The 19,202-nt window shown below is 43.3% G+C and overlaps 1 protein-coding gene across 2 annotated transcripts; it reads left to right on the top strand.

Annotated features, from left to right (window-relative positions):
- The first annotated feature begins 330 nt into the window (after positions 1-330).
- Positions 331-18,861, top strand: igfbp3 (insulin-like growth factor binding protein 3). Of its 2 annotated transcripts, none has more exons than XR_011602121.1 (4): positions 331-774; positions 4,928-5,169; positions 7,826-7,995; positions 18,709-18,843. XR_011602121.1 is itself a non-coding variant. In XM_070960879.1 (4 exons), the coding sequence occupies exons 1-4, from the start codon at positions 411-413 to the stop codon at positions 18,832-18,834; spliced, it is 852 nt and encodes a 283-aa protein (XP_070816980.1). In that variant the 5' UTR covers positions 331-410; the 3' UTR covers positions 18,835-18,861. The 2 variants fall into 2 exon arrangements, 1 of the variants encoding a protein (XP_070816980.1); XM_070960879.1 differs by having other exon boundaries at positions 7,876-7,995; positions 18,709-18,861.
- Positions 18,862-19,202: the final 341 nt, after the last annotated feature.

The raw sequence follows: 19,202 nt of genomic DNA, 5'->3' as shown, positions 1-19,202 counted from the left end.
CATCTGCATCTTACTTTACCAGCCTGTCTTCTGACAAGAGGCCAAATTTCCAGAACAAACACATTTGCTTTTTTTTTTTTTTTTTTTTCCAGAACACAGAGAACATGAAAATGCTGCAGACAAACAGTTCCGAGTTAATTACTACAAGCGATTAAAAGAGTTGAATGTTCGAGCAGCTCTCTCCTCAGAACGGATGTAGCGGTCCCTCATATCGGGGCTCTCCGTTTACATTATTCATAGGAGGAGGGTGTGACTTGTTGGCTCTTTTTTCCGCCTGTATAAAACGAGAAGTTCGCGTAAAAGAAAATACAGATGGAGAAGGCTAGCCGGCTCGCTGTGTCACAGAGAGTCCCCTTAAGCCTACGTGACAACTCACATACTGTCCCTTTGTGACCAGCTTAATCGGCAGAATGCCCGGTCTCTGTGTGCTTTGTCTCGCCGCCGCGCTGGCTGCGTTCGCCCGGCTCGCCGGAACCGTGGGGCCGGTGGTCCGATGCGAACCGTGCGACGCCGGGGCGCTCCTGCTGTGCAAGCCGCTACCGAAGGACTGCGCGGAGCGGGTGAGGGAGCCCGGCTGCGGCTGCTGCATGACGTGCGCCCTTGGTGAGGGACAGGCGTGTGGAGTGTACACGGCGCGCTGTGGCTCCGGCTTGACCTGCCAGCACCAGCCGGGGGAGAGCCGACCACTGCAAGCTCTGCTGGAGGGACGGGGAGTGTGCTCAAGCGCCGCGTCCAAAAAACTCAACAGGATTCTCATACCGGCGCAAAAGCAAGGTAAGAAGCACTAATTTATATGTGCATGTTGACACCTTTTTTATTTACTTATTTATCTTCGTGTGTGTGTGTGTGTGTGTGTGTGTGTGTGTGTGTGTGTGCGCGCGCGCGCGCGCGCGCGTGTTGTTACGTGGTGGCTTTGACAGGCACCCTCCCCGTGAGGTGTTGCTCTGTGCTGACCAGGTCTGAGGGGTTCCCTGCTCATGGAAACACCCATTAAGTGCGTTGTGTTGCGATTGCTTAGACTGATCTGCTGAAGAGCCGTGCGTAAGGTGGATCCACCGGGCTGTTTTGCAGCCTGCCACGATGTAAAACACCAGTCCAAGCGGTTGGCTTTTGATGGGGAGGCTTGACATTGCACAGGAACGTGTTCCGCGGTGGTTAAACAGGTCCCATAGCCTCCTGGAAGTCTGAGTGGATAACAGCAGCTATGGGTTGGAGGTTTACGCAGCAGTTAATCGTTGACTTCCCACCAGGCGGCCACTTTTTCCATGTGCGCACAGCTTTGGACCATCATGCGTAAAAATGCACAATGACATTTATGACATTAAAAGATTGTCGTTTGGGTTTAGCAAATTGTTTTACAGGACAACACTGCTCCATCTCTATTTCTCCCGAACACACACACGCGCGCGCGCACACACACACTGCCTGGCTCTCTTAAACCAATAGTTAAGGAATGCCACATACATACTGTAAGTAGACAGTATTTAGCTGAGGCTGAGCGTAGAGACCATGTCCTTATCTTGTGTAATGTCCTTATTTTCCTTCAAGTAAAGTTCATGGATTTTTGTACACAGCATGAAAGTATGTGCTGCTGCTTTCCCGGTCAGGGATGTGGACCAAAACATCTCGGGTGTGTGGCAAAGGCGATGGGGGCTGGGGGGGTGAGGGGTGGTGGGGCAGTCATTTCTCTGAGTTTCCTTTACCTTTTAGGCAACCAACACACACACTCATTTAGACACTCACAAGTCATTATGAATGAGCCCAAACTGCATTTTTCCTCATTGCATGCTAGTATCTCTGATACAGTATTGCGAGATCTTACATCTGCGTGGTGTTTTGTGTGAATGGATGCATGCTCCTCACACTGGTGAAACGGCACACATGCCACCTCTATGTGAATACACACGGTTGTGTGTTTAGGCTCTGCTGACGTCAGGCCTCCAGGAGCCTCTGTGTGTGTTTTCTTCTTCCTGGTTATTTGGTTTGGCCACAGTAATGTGTGGTGTGCAAGCACTCAGCAGTCACATTGTCATACACACACACACACACACACACACACACACACACACACACACACACACACACACACACACACACACACACACACCAATGCATCCACCAGCATCCCCCTCCACACACACACACACACACACACACACACACACACACACACACACACACACACACACACCAATGCATCCACCAGCATCCCCCTCCACACACACACACACACACACACACACACACACACACACACACACACACACACACACACACACACACACACACACTCACACACTTGCAGACCATCATCAGCTTGCCCAAACTGTTTTACTCATTTTACCTTCTTGCTTCCTGTCACTTAGCTTGTACATTTCTCCCTCTACTTCTATTCCCCGCTTTCTGTGTCATTTTATATCTGTTTATCATTATTTTCAGCCTCTAATGTGAAATCACCAACATTATTTTCAATGTGGAAGCAAAGAGATCCATATCCTGTAATAGCACTCCTCAGGCTTTTAAAGCAGAACACAATAAATAGCAGCAGTGTGGCTGTATCATTGAATGTAATCATACTTATTTACAGTATCTCCACCATTGGAGATGGAAAAAAGATGGGAAATGATCCCAAGCTCCCCTGTTGGTCAGAGTGTGTAAGTGCAGCTCAGTGGTTTCCACCACCATCAGTCCCCAGCTCCACAGCAGCCTCTCCTCCCAGACATTAACAAGCTCTCCTCACCGCAGTTTGTACTATTTACCCCTGTGCCATTATACAAACAAATTGCGTAATGTGTTTATCTAAAACACCCCAGACTTCCTAGGAAGGTTATATAAGAGTTTATATTGACAATAAAAATTAATGCTTGCAGAAATCTTAAAAAAGGGCTCAATATTTTTGTCCTTGGTCATGGACCTTTTTGCAGAGTTCAGAAAAACTTTGTTGAGGCCATATCAGGTTAAAGAGCATCTGTTGCCTTCTGACTCCGTCTTGTTCCAGTTGATGCTGTTGTTGACGTCCATGTTGTTATTTTAAGTTCTGGAGAGCCTGGAAGACTGTGGAGCCCCACCACGTCACTAATTGATCAGGTGGTCAGGGAGAAAGGGTGGGCTGCCAGCCTGCCTGCCCACACGAGCTACACCCCTACTTGCCCGTCCGCCGCCCTCACCGCAGCACTAGAACACAAAATCTGCTTTGAGTTAATGGTTTAAAACTGTGTTTGGGGGTGTGCGAGCCACTGCATGTGTGTTCCCATCATCCCTCGCCCTCTTCGGGATATCTCCGAGCTCAGTTAGCTCCTCCCACTGTGTCCTTGTTGTGGTGTGAACAACGGGGCGGCACGTGACGGGTAGTTTGTTCCTCTCCTGTATTAGGGACTAGTGTTTGGAGCCCCCTCCTCTCTTCCTCTCAGTCAGATGGTCCCCACTCCGTCTTTCACGATTTGACAGGAATGTTTGCCAGCACCACGGGCTATTAATATATCTGCTCCCTCATCTGCCGCTTTACCTCTTACTTCCCTAACCTCCTCCCCTTTTAGCCCCAATCCCCTAGTCCCACACTACACATATAAACACATACACAACATTTTCTTCACAGTGTCCTTAAAAAGTCTTGTTTACACTCAGTTCCTCTCTGTGGCTCTATCTCTTGGTCTGCATGCTGCGGAAATTTGTGGATATGAAATCGTCATGTTTCTGTTTATTACTTGGCTTCATCTCTGGCTCCAAACAGCCCACAAGGCAATGAGCTAACATTATTTTGTCTCTTTTAAACAGGCCTCTCTTACACAGTCAAAAAGTCTCTGTAGGATTAAGAGAAACAAGCATTCATTATGTTGTATTACAATGTTTTATCAGAATTGTAAAGTAGAACAACTCTACGATGCTGACGTTAGCTTCCGATTCGTAACATCCAAGGAGAGTTTAGGGAAAAATAAATTGCATTTTTTGCACCACATAGAGTAGAAAAAGTGGTATCATAAGGTATTGTAATATAATCCTTACGGCTGTAGAAAAAACATTTCAGGATTTGTGAAATATGTATACTGTCTACAAAAAGTCCAAGGGACTGCAGGTGGAAATTATCCAGTAGCTAAATCTGGTACTTCTCATCTCCTTGTGGAAGATTAATGTTTAATTATACATGGCACCTGAAAAATAATTGTAATAAACTAAACTAATCCAAAAAAGAGGGTGATTTTACTGCTTTTTTCGTCATCAAAACCCCATAAGACCAGGTCTAACTTAATCCTCTTTCACACTGGACAAAAAACCCACCAACATCTGGCTTTTGTCTTCAGTGGGAAAGGGTACAATCACATTCATTCCTGGGTCAGATGACTCTGCAGTCGTCACTGGAATTTATTCAATTGGCAGTGCTTGAAATATGATAATGCAATTTCCCCTCCAGGGGACGAATAAAGGCATTTTGATTCTGATGATGCCTGGGTGTATGTGCTAATTTTCACCCTTCTTCCTGCACCTTGAACTTCTGGATGTTGTTGCATAAATATTACTTGATATCAGACAGACTTGTCAAATCATTGCACTCCATTTCCATCGCATCCTCATTATCTCATTAAAGATACGACAAGAAACCACAATATTGTTGTCACTGACCTCCATTCATGTTAGTGATATCAAACATGACAAACCAGGTAAAAAAGAAAAAACTGAAATTCAAACTCATCTCCTGTCAGTGGGAAAGTGCTCAATCACCTATTTCTTTTATCCATGTTTGAAAAAGCCATGTATGAATAATCATTTTGATGCAAAAGTGGCATTAAAAACAACTATTCTTCACACTTGTCAAACCTGGACTAGGTTGACCTGTGAATGGAATGAGGAAACCACAATTCAGATGCTAACGCCAGTGTCATTGAATAGTCTATAGCGTTTGAAAACTGATGACTTATCTTTATCCATACAGATACAAATCAGGTAGAAGAAGGCTGCGCTAATGTGACCGCGACGATGATGGTGCCTGGCGTGGTGACTGTTAAGGGTGGGCACAGTCATGGATCGATGGACACCAGGCCTCCGCTGCACAACAAACTGATCCAGAGAGATCACAACAGGAAGACTCAGAGTTACAAGGTGGAATCAGTGACAGGAGGAACCAATATGGACATTCACAACTTCTCCCTGGAGAACAAGAGGGAGACTGAGTATGTAAGTTACACCCAGAGGCAATGACGTTTCTGTTAAATATGTTATAGTGTTGCTGTGTGGAGGGAAAAAGAAGTAATGGCAGAGATCCATAAAGACAGTTGTTGACTGACCACACAGACTACAGATGAAAATTAGCTTCAAACCAACTCTGGTCCAATACGTTAAACGGTAACATTTATGTTTAATATTAGTCCTTTTCAAATAAATAAATAAAATAAACTAAATGACTTGATTTGTTCAACCTCGATTCCAAAAATGTTGGGATGCTGTGTAAAACATAAATAAAACAGAATGTGAACATTGATATACACTCAATTGAAAACAGCATGATCTGCCTATTCTGAATTTGATGCAGCAACATGTTTCAAACAAGTTGGGACAGGAGCAACAACAAACTGAGAAAGATGTGGAATGCTCCAAAAACACCTGTTTGGAACATTCCACAGGTAAACAGGTTCATTGGTAACAGGTGAGAGTATCATGATTGGGTATGAAAGGGACATCCTGGAAAGGCTCAGTCATTCAAGCGAGGATGGAGAGAGGTTCACCACTTTGTGAACACATGACTGTATAAAGGATTTTAATACATGGGCTCAGGAACACTTTGTAAAAGTGTTATTGGTAATCATAGTTCATTTGCAGATGAATCCATTCTGTTTTTATGTACCGTTTTACACGTGTTTTTTTTTTAATCAGTATTGTTTAGCTCTCATTTATGCTGCTAACTGCATTTTTGGAATGTCGCAAACCAAATACAGTTAACTCTCTAGGTTTTTAGCTAGCTAGTTAATCCTCAAGCTGCTTTGTATTTGCTCACAATATGGACAATTGTGAATTTGAACTTGATAATAGATGCCTTTTGAAAACAGAAATTATGGCCAGTGAAAAAAGAGTTGAGCAGCTAAAAATTTTTACTTGCTTGTTTTTTGCTAGTGAACTAGTTATTTCTCCACCTTGTTTTTTTTTTGTTTTGTTTTGTTTAAACAATATTTTGGGCAAAAGCTAAGACAGAAAAAAAAAAAATGTAGAAGTTGGCTAGTTGAAAACTGAATTTATAAAAATGACATACCCAGAGAGAAGAGGAGGCTGTATTATTGAGCGTTGTAGCGTTATATAACTATATAGTATTTACCTTTAGACAAGTTCTGGTTTGTTTCACAAAGTTTTGCCTTTCTAAATCGCGGCCACTTTCACAGCTGTTAGCCGTTCAGACAGAAGTGTGCCGAGTGCAGCCTTGTGTATTTGTGTCCTGTAGTTTGACAGACACACCTCCATTCTCCAATAAAAAAATGATGATATGAAAAATGTATATAGTTCTATACAGTGAACTGTGTGACAGTTCTTTGGACTCCAAGTAAAACTGATTTAATTGTCTTTTTGACCCTCTGGTCTTGACATTTAAGTTAAGTATAATCATATTTCAAGCACCTACTTGAAGGTACCTGGTGGTGTTTTAGCCTAACATGTAAAGACATTTAGATTTTTTATTTTTCTTTCATTCATCACCTCATACCTTATAGTCTTGTGCGTGTCTTCAAAGAATAATTTCAAGGCTGACTTAAAACAAGTCAGGTGCCCATATGAACATTAAAAAAATCAAAATATATACATACTGCATGCACTGTCTATGTCATGAAACATTCTAAGCTAACATTGGCTTGGTCATTGTCTTTATTGCCATTGTCTTTTTTACTACTTACTTATCTCTTTACCACCAACCACTGTCAATATATATGGAGAGACCGTAGTCTGACTTTATTAGAGAGCTCATTGAAGATAAATGACAGAAAGCCTGGGGAAAGAGATCAGGAAGCATGCAACAAAGGTCCCTGACTGAACCTGAACTGGGTACATTGTAGTTCATGGTCAGCACCTTACCTCCCAGGCCACCAGAGTGAATCAGACTGCAGGGTTTTTCCCAAGACTCCATCCAGTAAAGAACTCATCAGTGGATGTATAGCAGTCAACATGTGGTAGGCAGTATGCATGTGCAGCCTCATGCACGTGCAGGAAAAACACAAGATACAAACAGTACTGTTTGTAAGAGGATCTCATCAAAACATTGATCTACAGAGCAATTTGTGGTCAAGCACTTCACAGGGTACCTTTAAGTTATCTACTATCATTTAAACAACATAATTTTTGGTTATATGCCATCAAACATTTTCTAAGAGAGGGTACCACTTTACGCTGACGTCTAATTTTGAACTTAACATCTTCAACCTGGTCCCAACAGTGCATCACTGCAATAATGTTCAGAAAGTTTGTTTTTGTTTTGCAGAAAAAACATTTAAATTCTCGTCAAAATTTTCCAAAGATACCAAACTGAATGCTGGGGACTTTTGCAAAAAGATATATAAGACATTAAGATTATTTTATATTGATGTGACGTTGCAGCCATGAAAATATGACCATCATCAGTTTTAGCATCATGTAGCTGAAAGTATGTGTTTGAACAAGCAGATACCAGAAATATGTTATAGAAATTAAATACACAAATTTGCAAGTTATTTTTCTAACTTTAAAACTGCCTAGGGGGAAGTTAAGGGGACATTCAGGGTTCAGGAGGTTAACTTTTATGGACTCTGATGTTAACTGTAAATGTATTTAATTGCATGAACACTCCTCATGTTTTTTATGTCTGTGATTGTGTAAGGATGAGTGTGTAATACTGGTGTTGTTGGGGTGTGTTTGCCGTGTTGCTAGGGGCCGTGTCGGCGGGAGATGGAGAGCATCCTGAGCAGTCTTAAAATCAGCAATGTGCTCAATCCAAGAGGCTTCCGCATACCCAACTGTGACCGAAAGGGCTTCTACAAGAAAAAACAGGTGAATGGTTCTCCTCGCTATTTCATCTCTCTTTTTCTATCACACACCATCTCACACACACACACACACACACACACACACACACACACACACCTGCAGACTTGCAAATAGACCCACCGCATGCCTGAACACTTCCAAAGAATCCTCACAGACTCATCCCACCCACCCACACATGCACAATCCCCCTTTTTTTTGCAACTCGGGTTGCCTTGACAGCCACATCAACACTATATTATCAGAATGGCTAATAACCATGTATTACTCCGGTAAATGCACTGCAGCCGTCTGACTCATGCCTCACAGGAAATGAAGTCGGTCAGGTGTGTTTGTGGGTGTGTGGTGTGGGAGAGTGTGGGGGGTAGGGATGTAAGAATGTGGTCTGGGAGTGTGTGTGGCACGGTAGATGTGGCGGCAGGGGAGTGTATGTATGGCGCTTGTTTGATGGCGGTAGTTTTGGTAAGGGTGTGTAGGTGTGGGGTGCTGTTGGTGAGGTAAAAAAAAACAAACAGGCTGTCACTGGTTTAGTTTTTCTTGTCTGTGGTACAGCCGACTCGGGCCACCCATGGCCTGCTCATTTGTAAGAGGGGAAAGCTAAAATTCGTTGGAGTGGTTCAGTGGGTGATGTGCTGGCCTGAAGAGAGGAGGAGCAGGACAGGAAAGGTGACGGATGGATGGGAGGGGTGGTGGGGCATTGTTAAGACACAAGGCATGTTAAATAAATACCGCCATCCAATTTCCTGAGGTTGGGAGCCTTATCGGAGGGATTCCACAGAGCCAGAGCCTGTTCTGAGAAACACGAGTCACCAAAAACCCCCAGTAAGCACCATGAGTCAGAGACCAAATCAAGCCATAACACACACACACCCGGCACACACACACACACACACACACACACACACACACACACACACACACACACACACACACACACACACACACTCTCTTTCCCCAAAGTCTCCGAAGTGCGGTTTCATTGTTGCTTTTATTGAAATCAGACTCTTCCTCTGTCTTTTCCTGGATTTCATCAACAAATGTCTACCAGGAAAGTGTCTGCTCTGGTCTAAGTGTGTGTGTGCATGTAAATGTGTGTGTGTATGCAGCAGTGTGCCAGCTCTTGTCACCCTTTTCTCAGAGGGCCGGTGGGGTGCAGGGTGTTGTGTTAAATCCATCCGAAGGGATGTGCCTTCACGGTGTGTTGCAGAGATTTATGACCGGAAGCACAGTGAAGAGGAGACCGTGTGAACCGTCTAGGGTGACAATACTGTGAAAAGAAGGGAGCAAGGGGTGGGAGGGAGGGGTGAGGGGGTGGAGGGGTGAAGGACTGAGCAGAGGAAAAAGGGGTATAACCATGCACATGATACGCAAGCTGTCTCAGTATTATCAAGTAATAAATCTTTTGATATCAAGAACTGTTGAAAGCTGGTTGTTTCATCCTTCATATGGACCTTTTCCACCAAACAGTACCAGGAACTAACACAGATTTTTAAGCATGTAGTTCCAGGAATGAAGGATCAGCAATGCAGATTCATGGTGTGAGGCATGCAGAAGTGAAAAGGAGACTAAAGCTTTAGTACATTTGTGTTTAGGCTTTCACTGCTTCTGGAGAACTATAAAGACTAAAGTAGACCAATCACAGATTAAGAAGTGACAGGTTAATTTGAGGTGTAGATTTTCCGATTTTACTCTGTGATGCAGAACTATGATGGTTGGATTAAGGAGATGTGCTGTGAAAAGGGAGGTAAATGAAATGCCGGAAAGGCAAGATACTGGTTATCAATCTCCTACTCTTTCTTTGTTTATTTCGCATAACTGCAGTAAGTCCACCATCAAAATCCTCAGGTTTGTTTCTCTTGCTTGCCAAAATTTTCACTTTCTAGGCTATAATTAGGAATTCAGCTACATTACTATTGTTTAGATGCCATCCCTAATCCCTGTATTAGCATCAGCCACTTCTCACTTTGAATGAATACAGCACACAAGTCGAATCAGTTTTGGTCCTTTGATCCTGTTTGATCAGAGACATTAAGTCCTGCAAACTCTACATTTGCAGAGCCACCAATAAGTACTAACTCTGGAGCAAGGACTTTTGACTGGCAGGGACAAAGCCTGGAAACAGGTTCATCTGGTCAAAATGCCAAAAAAATGCTAGTTCCTAGAAAGGTTTCTGGGTTTCTGTAAATGTCTTTGTCATTGAAAAGGGAGCAAGACAGAGAACAGCAGCTGCAGTCAGATTAGATCCAATGTCGGTTGCAATTTATTCTAATGGTGCTGGTTGACATCTGAAGGAAAATTGGCATAATTGCAAAATTCCAACCTGATCTCTCCCAACTCGTCAGATATCGACCCACATTGGGCATCATTTTTAAGGTACTGGGTACCCCTTCAGCATTATTTTTCAATGTGCAGGGTAGTCCAGTAGACTTCTACAGCCCATTCTCACTCCTGAATGATGTAAAAGAAGTAAATAAATAGTTTGCATGTGGATGAAGTAGAAAATGGATGGATGTAACAAGCTAACATGCTTATTTTAAGTCAAACCATGATCTTTTCCTTACCCTAACCAGGTAGTTTTGTTGCCTAAACATAACCAAAATGTGACTGTTTCACAATGTTAACCATCTGTTTATTATTGTTCTCAACAAGCTTTACTTTGAAAGTCTTTCTGCACCTTGCAGAAAAACCAGACGGTGCATGTTAGAATGCTAAACAGGCTCACAATGCCTTAAAAAGTGACAGTAAGAGGTCCTGACCAAGTGCCCCTATGTGACAAGTTGAGAGTGAGGATGTCTTGGAAAATCATCATAGAAACTTCAGTAAGCACTCCTGCAGCATACTTGCTTTCTCACTGTGCACACATACTATGCTATATATATGTATATATATGCTCTATGCTGTATATTGCAAACACTTATTTTTCAGCCAAAATATGGCTGCACACGCTGCTGTCATTTGTAGCTTTTCACATTTGGCACTTGTGACTGCTGCTTTAGTTGGTCATTGCTGCTAACTGTACAAAGGATTTATTCAGCCATGTTTTGGTGAAACAATGACTATTTGAACACACTGAGCTGAAGGGTGGGTTTTGAATAAAGGCTGGGATACACTCATAACAAGCTAGTTCGTTCAGTGTGCCATCTGACCACGTGTGAAGGAGTAAGTGTTTTTAGCTGCTCACTATGGCCACACTCAAAAGTGGCTGTGATTGTGGATATGATCGTTTAGGATGATACAGGAAGTATCAGATGCGTCTCCTTCTGAATACTCACTACTGGAATCCATTGAACACGATAACAGCCTCTGATCTCCATGAAGGACCAAAGAACCAACTTTGACAACCATGTTTTTGAGACAACACTGGGGAGTTTTGATACTAGAAAGATTGATTTGGGTTAGAATTTTGTTTTAAGAGCCAACCATCATGAGGAGAAAATAGTTTTCAGTGTTTATGTTGCTGGTAGTGTGAGTGACCCAACACTGTAGGAGAAGTTTGAGCAGTGCTAGCCCTACCTCGGCTACAGAGAAGCCTATTTTTAGCAACAGTTACATGAATTGGCCCAGTATCCCAGTTCAGGCCATGCATGCCCAACACTGACCCACTCATTACACCCCTCAAAGTCTCACACTCTCTCTCACTCTCATTTTTCCCCTCTCTCAGGCTCTCTCGCTCTCTTATTCATCATTTCACCCACCCATCATTACCCCCATTGTGCCCTGCCTACAGTCATCCACCCGTCTTTTGTTCTGCCTGCCCGCTCCATCATTCTGTCCATCCTGCCCTTCCGCCCACCTGGCTTTTCCTTCCTTGTTTGGCCAGGAATCACCCCACAGAGGGTTGTGAATGGGACGACAGTGTCTGCGTCTCTCTGTGTACTCTTTCAGAGTTTAGTGTGTGTGTTGAGAGGAAGAGGAGGTGGAGGAGGAGGAAGAGGCAGTGGGTTAAGGATGTGAGCCAGGTGCCTGCGTACCCTTATCCCTCCTCACTCACTTGGTCCTAACAGTGCCAGTGCCCATAAGGGCTGACTTATTGAGCGTGACTCAGAAGGATCTGTGGAAACATACACACCAACCACAATGGCTTTATAATAACTGGACAACCTTCGGGGACCCAGACAGCTATTTTCACTCTGTCTCTCTGCTTCATTCTGTTCCCTCCCTGGATTTCTAATCCACCTCGCCTTCACTCTCGCTGGGGGAAATGTAGTAATTTTTTATTTTTTTTTGCCATGGCTGTTGCATAATATGCAGAACAGAGTCATATTTTTCATTATTAGTGCCAATATGGTACCTGTTTTTGTGCTGATAACCAAACTATCATTTTCCAGTACCTTAGTTTGAGAATATAAACATGATTTTTACATTTAGTATCAGTGTATAATGTATGAACAGAAGCAACAGTGCAACGACTTGAAAAATCAAAGATCAGGAAATGTATTATCAAAGAATAAATTATCCTCGATCAAATAATCATAGTTAACTTTTGATACTGTTAGATGCTTGATCTTACAGGCACATGTCAGTGTATATTCAAAAAGTGTTGAGGTTTGATACCCCATCATGATATGTTAATAATAATTTTCATCTTTTACATACATTACTGTATTTTTCACATTTTTGTAGCCACAAGCATCCTTCCCATCCAAACTCCGTCATTCATACTGTATGTGCCACCCGTGTGATGTCAAACACGTGCATACATCCATGTTTGCTCCATGTGTGCATCTGTTTGGGATATAGATCTGACTATATGTGGCCCTGTAGTCTCTAAAACAATGGCCATCGCAAGTCAGGAGATTGCAAATTGATGTCTTGACCCACAGTTGAGATTCATTTTTCAGTTAATAGATGAGTGAATAAATATTTAAAAAGTGTCCCCTCCTTCGACTCTTGTCATACTACTTCTCTTTCACCACATTCAGTCATTACTTCTATTGATTATTTAGACTCCTATTTTAAAGTTTGTGTGGCTCTGTTCAAACAAACACAAATTATTCTAGAGTTGAATTCACTGGGCCTGTCATTAAACTTTTTTTTTTTTTAGAAAAAGCAATATCCTGTAGCTACTCCCAAGTAAACTTGCAAACACAGAGATGCACCCTCTTTTACAGAAATACATATACTTGCACCCCTATACACACACACAAACACACACACACTGCATTTTATGAGCTTGTGTTTATCCTGTGGTCAGACCAGGCTCTTTTAAATGTCCGTGAAGCCTAGTGGCGCTGCTATTAGCTATAACGATGGCATCACAAGAGCACGCATTCATACGCACAACACACACGCATACACACCCCATAAAGGTAGCATTATGAATGTGTGGGGTGGATGAAATGAGCTTTTTTAGTGACGTGTTGGGGCTGTAAAGCTGAAAATATGGGGCACAGGGTCTGAGCTGACCTCTGAGCTGAGGTTCAGACTCTGTCATTCAGGGTACAAGGATTAGCGAGCAGCTTTAAAGGAATACAACTCCAGAAACTATGTTTTGATTATCAACTTCTCACCTGCCTGAAAGGTGCTCTGAAAAGTTTGCAGCTTGCCTCTTCATGGAGGACACCAACTATAGCTAGCTAGGGTTCAGAGTCTGACCAATAAATTGGCTGGAAATTGTGGTACATAGCACGATATGTTTTATATTTCAGATTTTTCAAAGTAGCCACATTTTACTTTGATGATATCTTTGCACACTGTTGGCATTACTGTTATCTTAAGCAGCTTCAATGGTTTTCAGGAAACAGGTTGGCCTTGTCAAAAGTTAATTTGTGGGATTTTTTTCCTTCTTAATGCCTCAGTTGTGTTGTGCAGAGGTAGCGTTGGTATACAGTCAAAAGCCCTATTCAACTCAGCTAAGTAAAGAGAAACAGCAGTCCATCGTTTAATATGAAGGTCAGTCAGCCCACAAAATTTCCCGATCTTTAAATGTATCTTCAAGTGCAGTTGCAAAATTCATCAAACGCTGATGAAACTGGCTCTCATGAGGACTGCCCCTGGAAATGAAGACCAAGAGATTCAGTGGAAGTTCCTCACAGTTACCAGCTTCAGAAATCCCTAATTAACAGCACCTCAGATTATAACCCACATAGGAGACTTCATGAATCAGGCCTTCGTGGTTGAATTACTGCAAAGAAAGCACAACTGAGGGAGACTAACAAGAAGAAGAGAACCGCTTGGGTCAAGAAACATGAGGAGTGGACATTAGACTGGTGGAAATCTGGACTTAAGTCAGAGATTTGAGATTTTTGGTTCCAGCCCATGTGTCTTTGCGACACAGATAAGCCTGGAGGAGCAGGTGTGATGTGTGGGGATGCTTTGCTTTGGTGATCTGGTTTATGCTTCATGGGACCATCATTTGTTTTTCAACAGGACAGTGACACAAAACACACCTCCAGGCTCTGAAAGGCCTGTTTAAACAAGTAGGAGAGCAGAGCTGCATCAGATGACCTGGTTTCCGCAATTTCTCGATCTGAACTCAAATGAGATGGTTTGGGATGACTTGGACTGCAGATGAAGGAAAAGCAGCCAACAAGAGCTCAGGATATATGTGAACTCCTTCAAGACTGTGGGAGAAGCAGGTGACAACATCATGAAGCTGGCTGAGAGAAAATCAATTGTGTGCAAAGCTGTGATCAAAGCAAAAGATGACTGCTTTGACAAATCTAAAATACAAAACATATTTTGCTCAGTTTAACCATTTTTGGGGCCTAGCAGCATAATTACATATATGTTTCTATGTAGTTTTGATGTGTTCATTATGAATCTAGTACCTAGAAAATAGTAAAAATAAAGAAAAACTTTTGACTGGTACTATATTTTAAAAGGAAACCCATTCAAATAATGAGTACTACAAAAAGTTGTGTAAAAACTGAAAATCTTTCTTTGGTAGTTATAAAGTGACATCCAGTCCTCAGTGGACGTTTGGCAGCCTTCGGCATCCTCCTACAGTGTGTGCATGTGTGTGTGCATGTGTAGATTGAAGCAGTAAAGAAAGGATTGCTTGAGATGACTGCTAATAGTTCACAGATGAAAGAGAGACTGAGCGGAAATTCAAAGGTAGCCAAGCAACAGGGGAATGCACACATGCACATTTTGCTCTTCCTCTCCCTTCCGCCTCTCCTTTGGCTTTTCAACCCTCCCATACACACACACACACACACACACACACACACACACACACACACACACACACACACACACACACACACACACACACACACACACACACACATTCACCAGGCACATACAGGACTCCATCATCATTAACCAGAGCGAAGGAACACAATGTTAAGCTCCTCTCCACAGTCTCGTCCACTGGGTCAGGGCTAAAATAGAAGCTGGCCGCAGACTCAGACGATGGCACCATGAGAGGGAATGGAGGGAGGAGAGGAGATAGAGAGAGAGACAGAAACACAGTGAGACAGAAGAGGAGGAGGAAGAAGAGAAGTAGGTAGGGAGGAGGAAGCTGAGTTCACCAAAAAGAATCCCTCGATGATGTTAGTGTGTGAGAATGAGGCGTGTTGGGCTTCGTACTTACCCCCAGACTGCTGCCGTAGTTGTTGGTATTTTAATGGGCCTCTGTCTCTATAAAGCTGCCTTTGATCATGCACTCAGGCTGCACGTGGATGTTGACTACACCGGAAACAGACACCTGGTCACACTCTAAAGCCTGTCTGTCTGCCTGCCTTGGTGTCTGTCTGCCTACAGTGCAGTAGCATTAGGAGTTTTGTTTTGGCTCTGCACTCCTGGGTGTTGGAATTGAAAATGACACAATTAAAAATTAAAGTTCTGCTTTTCAGCTGTAATTCATGAGTGCAAAATACATCTAGGGACAAATTATAGCCAGTTTTATGTTGTCTTGTGAAGGTAAACAAAATTCATTCACGATGCACAGAATCTCATTCTTCAACGGCAACATATGTCATTTGATAGTGCCATATGTGGTTAGAAGCATTTTATGATATGCCACCTTTATGGTTGTGGTCAAGGCAACCAAAGCTAGTTGGTTGGCTCTCTGGAGGTTGCGACAGAGAAGAGGAAGCTATCCAAGTTGGTTAGCATCCTGAACAACGTCTCCCACCCCCTCCACAGCTGGTTGACATGAGGAGCATCTTCAGCCAAAGACTTAAACCCCCAAGGTGTTCCAATGAGGACAAAGGGGAGCTCATCCCCGCTGTCACAGTGTGGACATCAGTAGACTGGGACAATGCAGAGGTCTTATTGGACTCACTAACTGGGCTTGCAGTTCTATTTTCTGTAACTTCTATCACAGCTTCTAATGAAGTTGTATTGAATGTTGTAACCGAATCCTCTTATGTAAACAAAATAAATAAACAAAAGAAACTGATGTTGACTGTTGGTAGAAGGTGCAGCACAAATTGCAAGCTCCATCCACCCAGACCTGCTCCCATAAACACCAACACACACTCACAGTCTAAGATGCTCATCAAAGCATTGTCAAATCTTGTCAACCATGTATATCAACCTGTCAGCAGCAGTTAAGTTGTGTGCTGGTATACACCACTGTCTGATTTCCCCTTGACAGTGCTCATCAGCTCTTCAGGGAGGAGGCAGTAGATGCGCACCTCAGCTCAGCTTGTCCCAGTTGTTTTGTCCAGGCAGTATGTGCTACAGATGCTTAGTGTTGCAATGCTGCTTGTGGGTTTTGCACTTAAGAGTTTTTGCAGTTCTACAAACGGTGTCAGTGTCATGTCGATTTTGGCTGCTCAGAGTAGTTGGGGCAGCTGAAGTGGGAGAGCTGGTTGGTGGTTCAATACCCATCTCCTCCACAGGGGGAGGGGGTTTTCTTCCACACACCACTGAACCACATTGCTCCCCATGTATGTAAAAGAAAAACACTGTCCAATCAATGTAATGGAATGAGAGTCAACGGTCAAGAGGTTGCCTGTCAGCAATAGAGACTGTTTTAAGCATTTTAACAAAGGACCATTGATGTTAGGGGTGTGAACACATCCAAATACCCTAAAATAGGACCATACATACCAATGTCTTTGCAGGTTCAAGATCCTTACCTGCAAGTTATGTTTACGCGATACTTTTTGGTTTCCCTTCAGAAATAAAGAGAATCCAATGACTGCTTCATTGAACATCAAGTCTGCATCAGTTTTTGTCAGTGTAAGAAAGTCATTGTATGGTAATTTGATTTTAAAAGTCTGCAACGTATTAACTCATAAAAATTATGTTGCTTTGACAAATATCAGTGTGGACTTTAAATTGAGTGTTTGTTTATTGTTTATTCAGATTATCAGGATCAGTAGCTGTGATTTGAAGTTATTTGTAGTAAATGGACTAAAAAAAATCTGTAAAAACTGGTATTATCCTTTTATGCTCAAAGTAAGCGGTTGAATCTAGAAGTATTGTGTCAGTTGAAATCCTGTGCTCTGATGGACAGAACCAGAAATGCTCTATATATACTTATGTACTGTGCGTTACTTTCAGACTGCACTGGCAGCGAGACAGGCAGAAAGAGACAGGCGTGTCTCGGCCCTGGCTGGTCACCTCGCCGCTCTGTCACCACTCCCCAAGGGGGAGATGATGGGTAGAAGGAGGTTTATTCTGAGCCAGAGTTTAGCCTGGCCCAACTGATTGTGTCGTTTCATGTGTACCCCAAATGGAGCTCATAAAGTTGCCACTCTACAAAGCCCGGCCCCCTGTGGGACATCTGATATTACTGCATACTTATGTGTGCACGTGTGTGTGTGCGTGCGTGTGTGTGTGTGTGTGTGTGCGCGCGTGCTGGGTGTGTGTGTGTGAGAGAGCACATGTATGCAAGCAGGTGGGGGGTATGCATATGTACAGTACATACAACCCTTGTTTGTGTGTGCCTTCATGTTTGCTGATGTGTGTTTATGTGTGCACATGCACGTGTGCTCGTGCACGCGCAGGCCATAATCAGCTCCAGATGATTTTGAGTGTCTGCCAGCTTCCCAGAATAGCAGCGCTGGTTTCCTTGCAGCCCTCCAACTGGCCTTGGCAAATATTTTAGCAACTCCATGTTTACCTTCACACTCCTTCACTCTCACTCACTCAGTGCGTTCCTCATTCCTGCCCTTCTCTATTGAAAATAATCTGCTTTTTTTTACTCGTTTACCCCCACTGGACCGGAGCACAAAAGCCTCATAAATTCATCGGTGGACAGACTCAAAAGCTTACTGGCTACGCGTGGATACCTGAGCAAGGCTGTCCCACTCTGATCTTGATACATTTATCATCATCTTTCACAAGGCAAGCAGCTGCATCATCTCCAGTGTTTATCTCTGATAGTTTCTGCACATGAAAATCAGAGACAGTTCCAGACAGCAGGGCATTCCTCTCCATGATCGATGAGATGGATGTCTTATTAGAGTTCTGCTGAGGCATGACTTTGACTCCTGACAAGCATCCAAAATCTAAAAGCTAACAGAGATAGAGTCTCATGATATGCACATGCACGTTGAAGGTGGTGTTGATAAAGTTTTGTAGGGATAATTCCTCACCTTGGAAACAGCCATCTGTTTTCACAATGTGTCTCAAAGTGATAAGTCTACTTTAAAGTCTTTATCCCCGATTGAAAATCAGAGCTAGCTGTGTGATGTTTGTTGATGCCCTGCAGTTGCCACCTGTCCAGTCCGTCTCGTTGAAGGCCGCACACGCTCGCACAGTGTGCGAAATAGCAAATAGCTACATACTAATTTATTTTTATTTACTTTTTCTTTGCAGTGCCGTCCATCCAAAGGCAGGAGGCGGGGCTACTGCTGGTGTGTAGACAAATATGGGCAGCCTCTGCCCGGCTACGATGGCAGGGAGCGGGGCGAGATGCAGTGCTACAACATGGAAAGCAAATGAGAGGTCGGCGACACGACGAGTGGACGAAGAGAGGAAGACAGAGAATAAAGGGGGTGGGTGGGGGGAAGGGGACAGAGAGAATGAAAGAGGAGCCTACTTTGCTCTTGCATGTAGTTTTATGTAAACATTTGAAGGGGCTCTGGACCTTTGATTTCAGGTCTCATTTCTGTCAGAGAGTTTGGGAGAGAACAAGGGGGAGGGGAGGGGGAAAGGGTGGAGCACAGCCTCTGCGACCAGCCAAGCCTCCTGTCCATCACAGCTATCTGTCCTGTGCTTAGGGAACCTCTATCCTTTCTTAAAAAAAACAAAAACAAAAAAACAATTACGATGAAAGCTGAGAGAGAAGGGGAAAAAAGAGAGAATCCTAC

This window comes from Chaetodon trifascialis, chromosome 4, assembly GCF_039877785.1.
Source record: "Chaetodon trifascialis isolate fChaTrf1 chromosome 4, fChaTrf1.hap1, whole genome shotgun sequence".
In the NCBI taxonomy this organism is placed as follows: domain Eukaryota; kingdom Metazoa; phylum Chordata; class Actinopteri; order Chaetodontiformes; family Chaetodontidae; genus Chaetodon; species Chaetodon trifascialis.
This window is presented reverse-complemented; position numbering and strand designations above follow the sequence as displayed.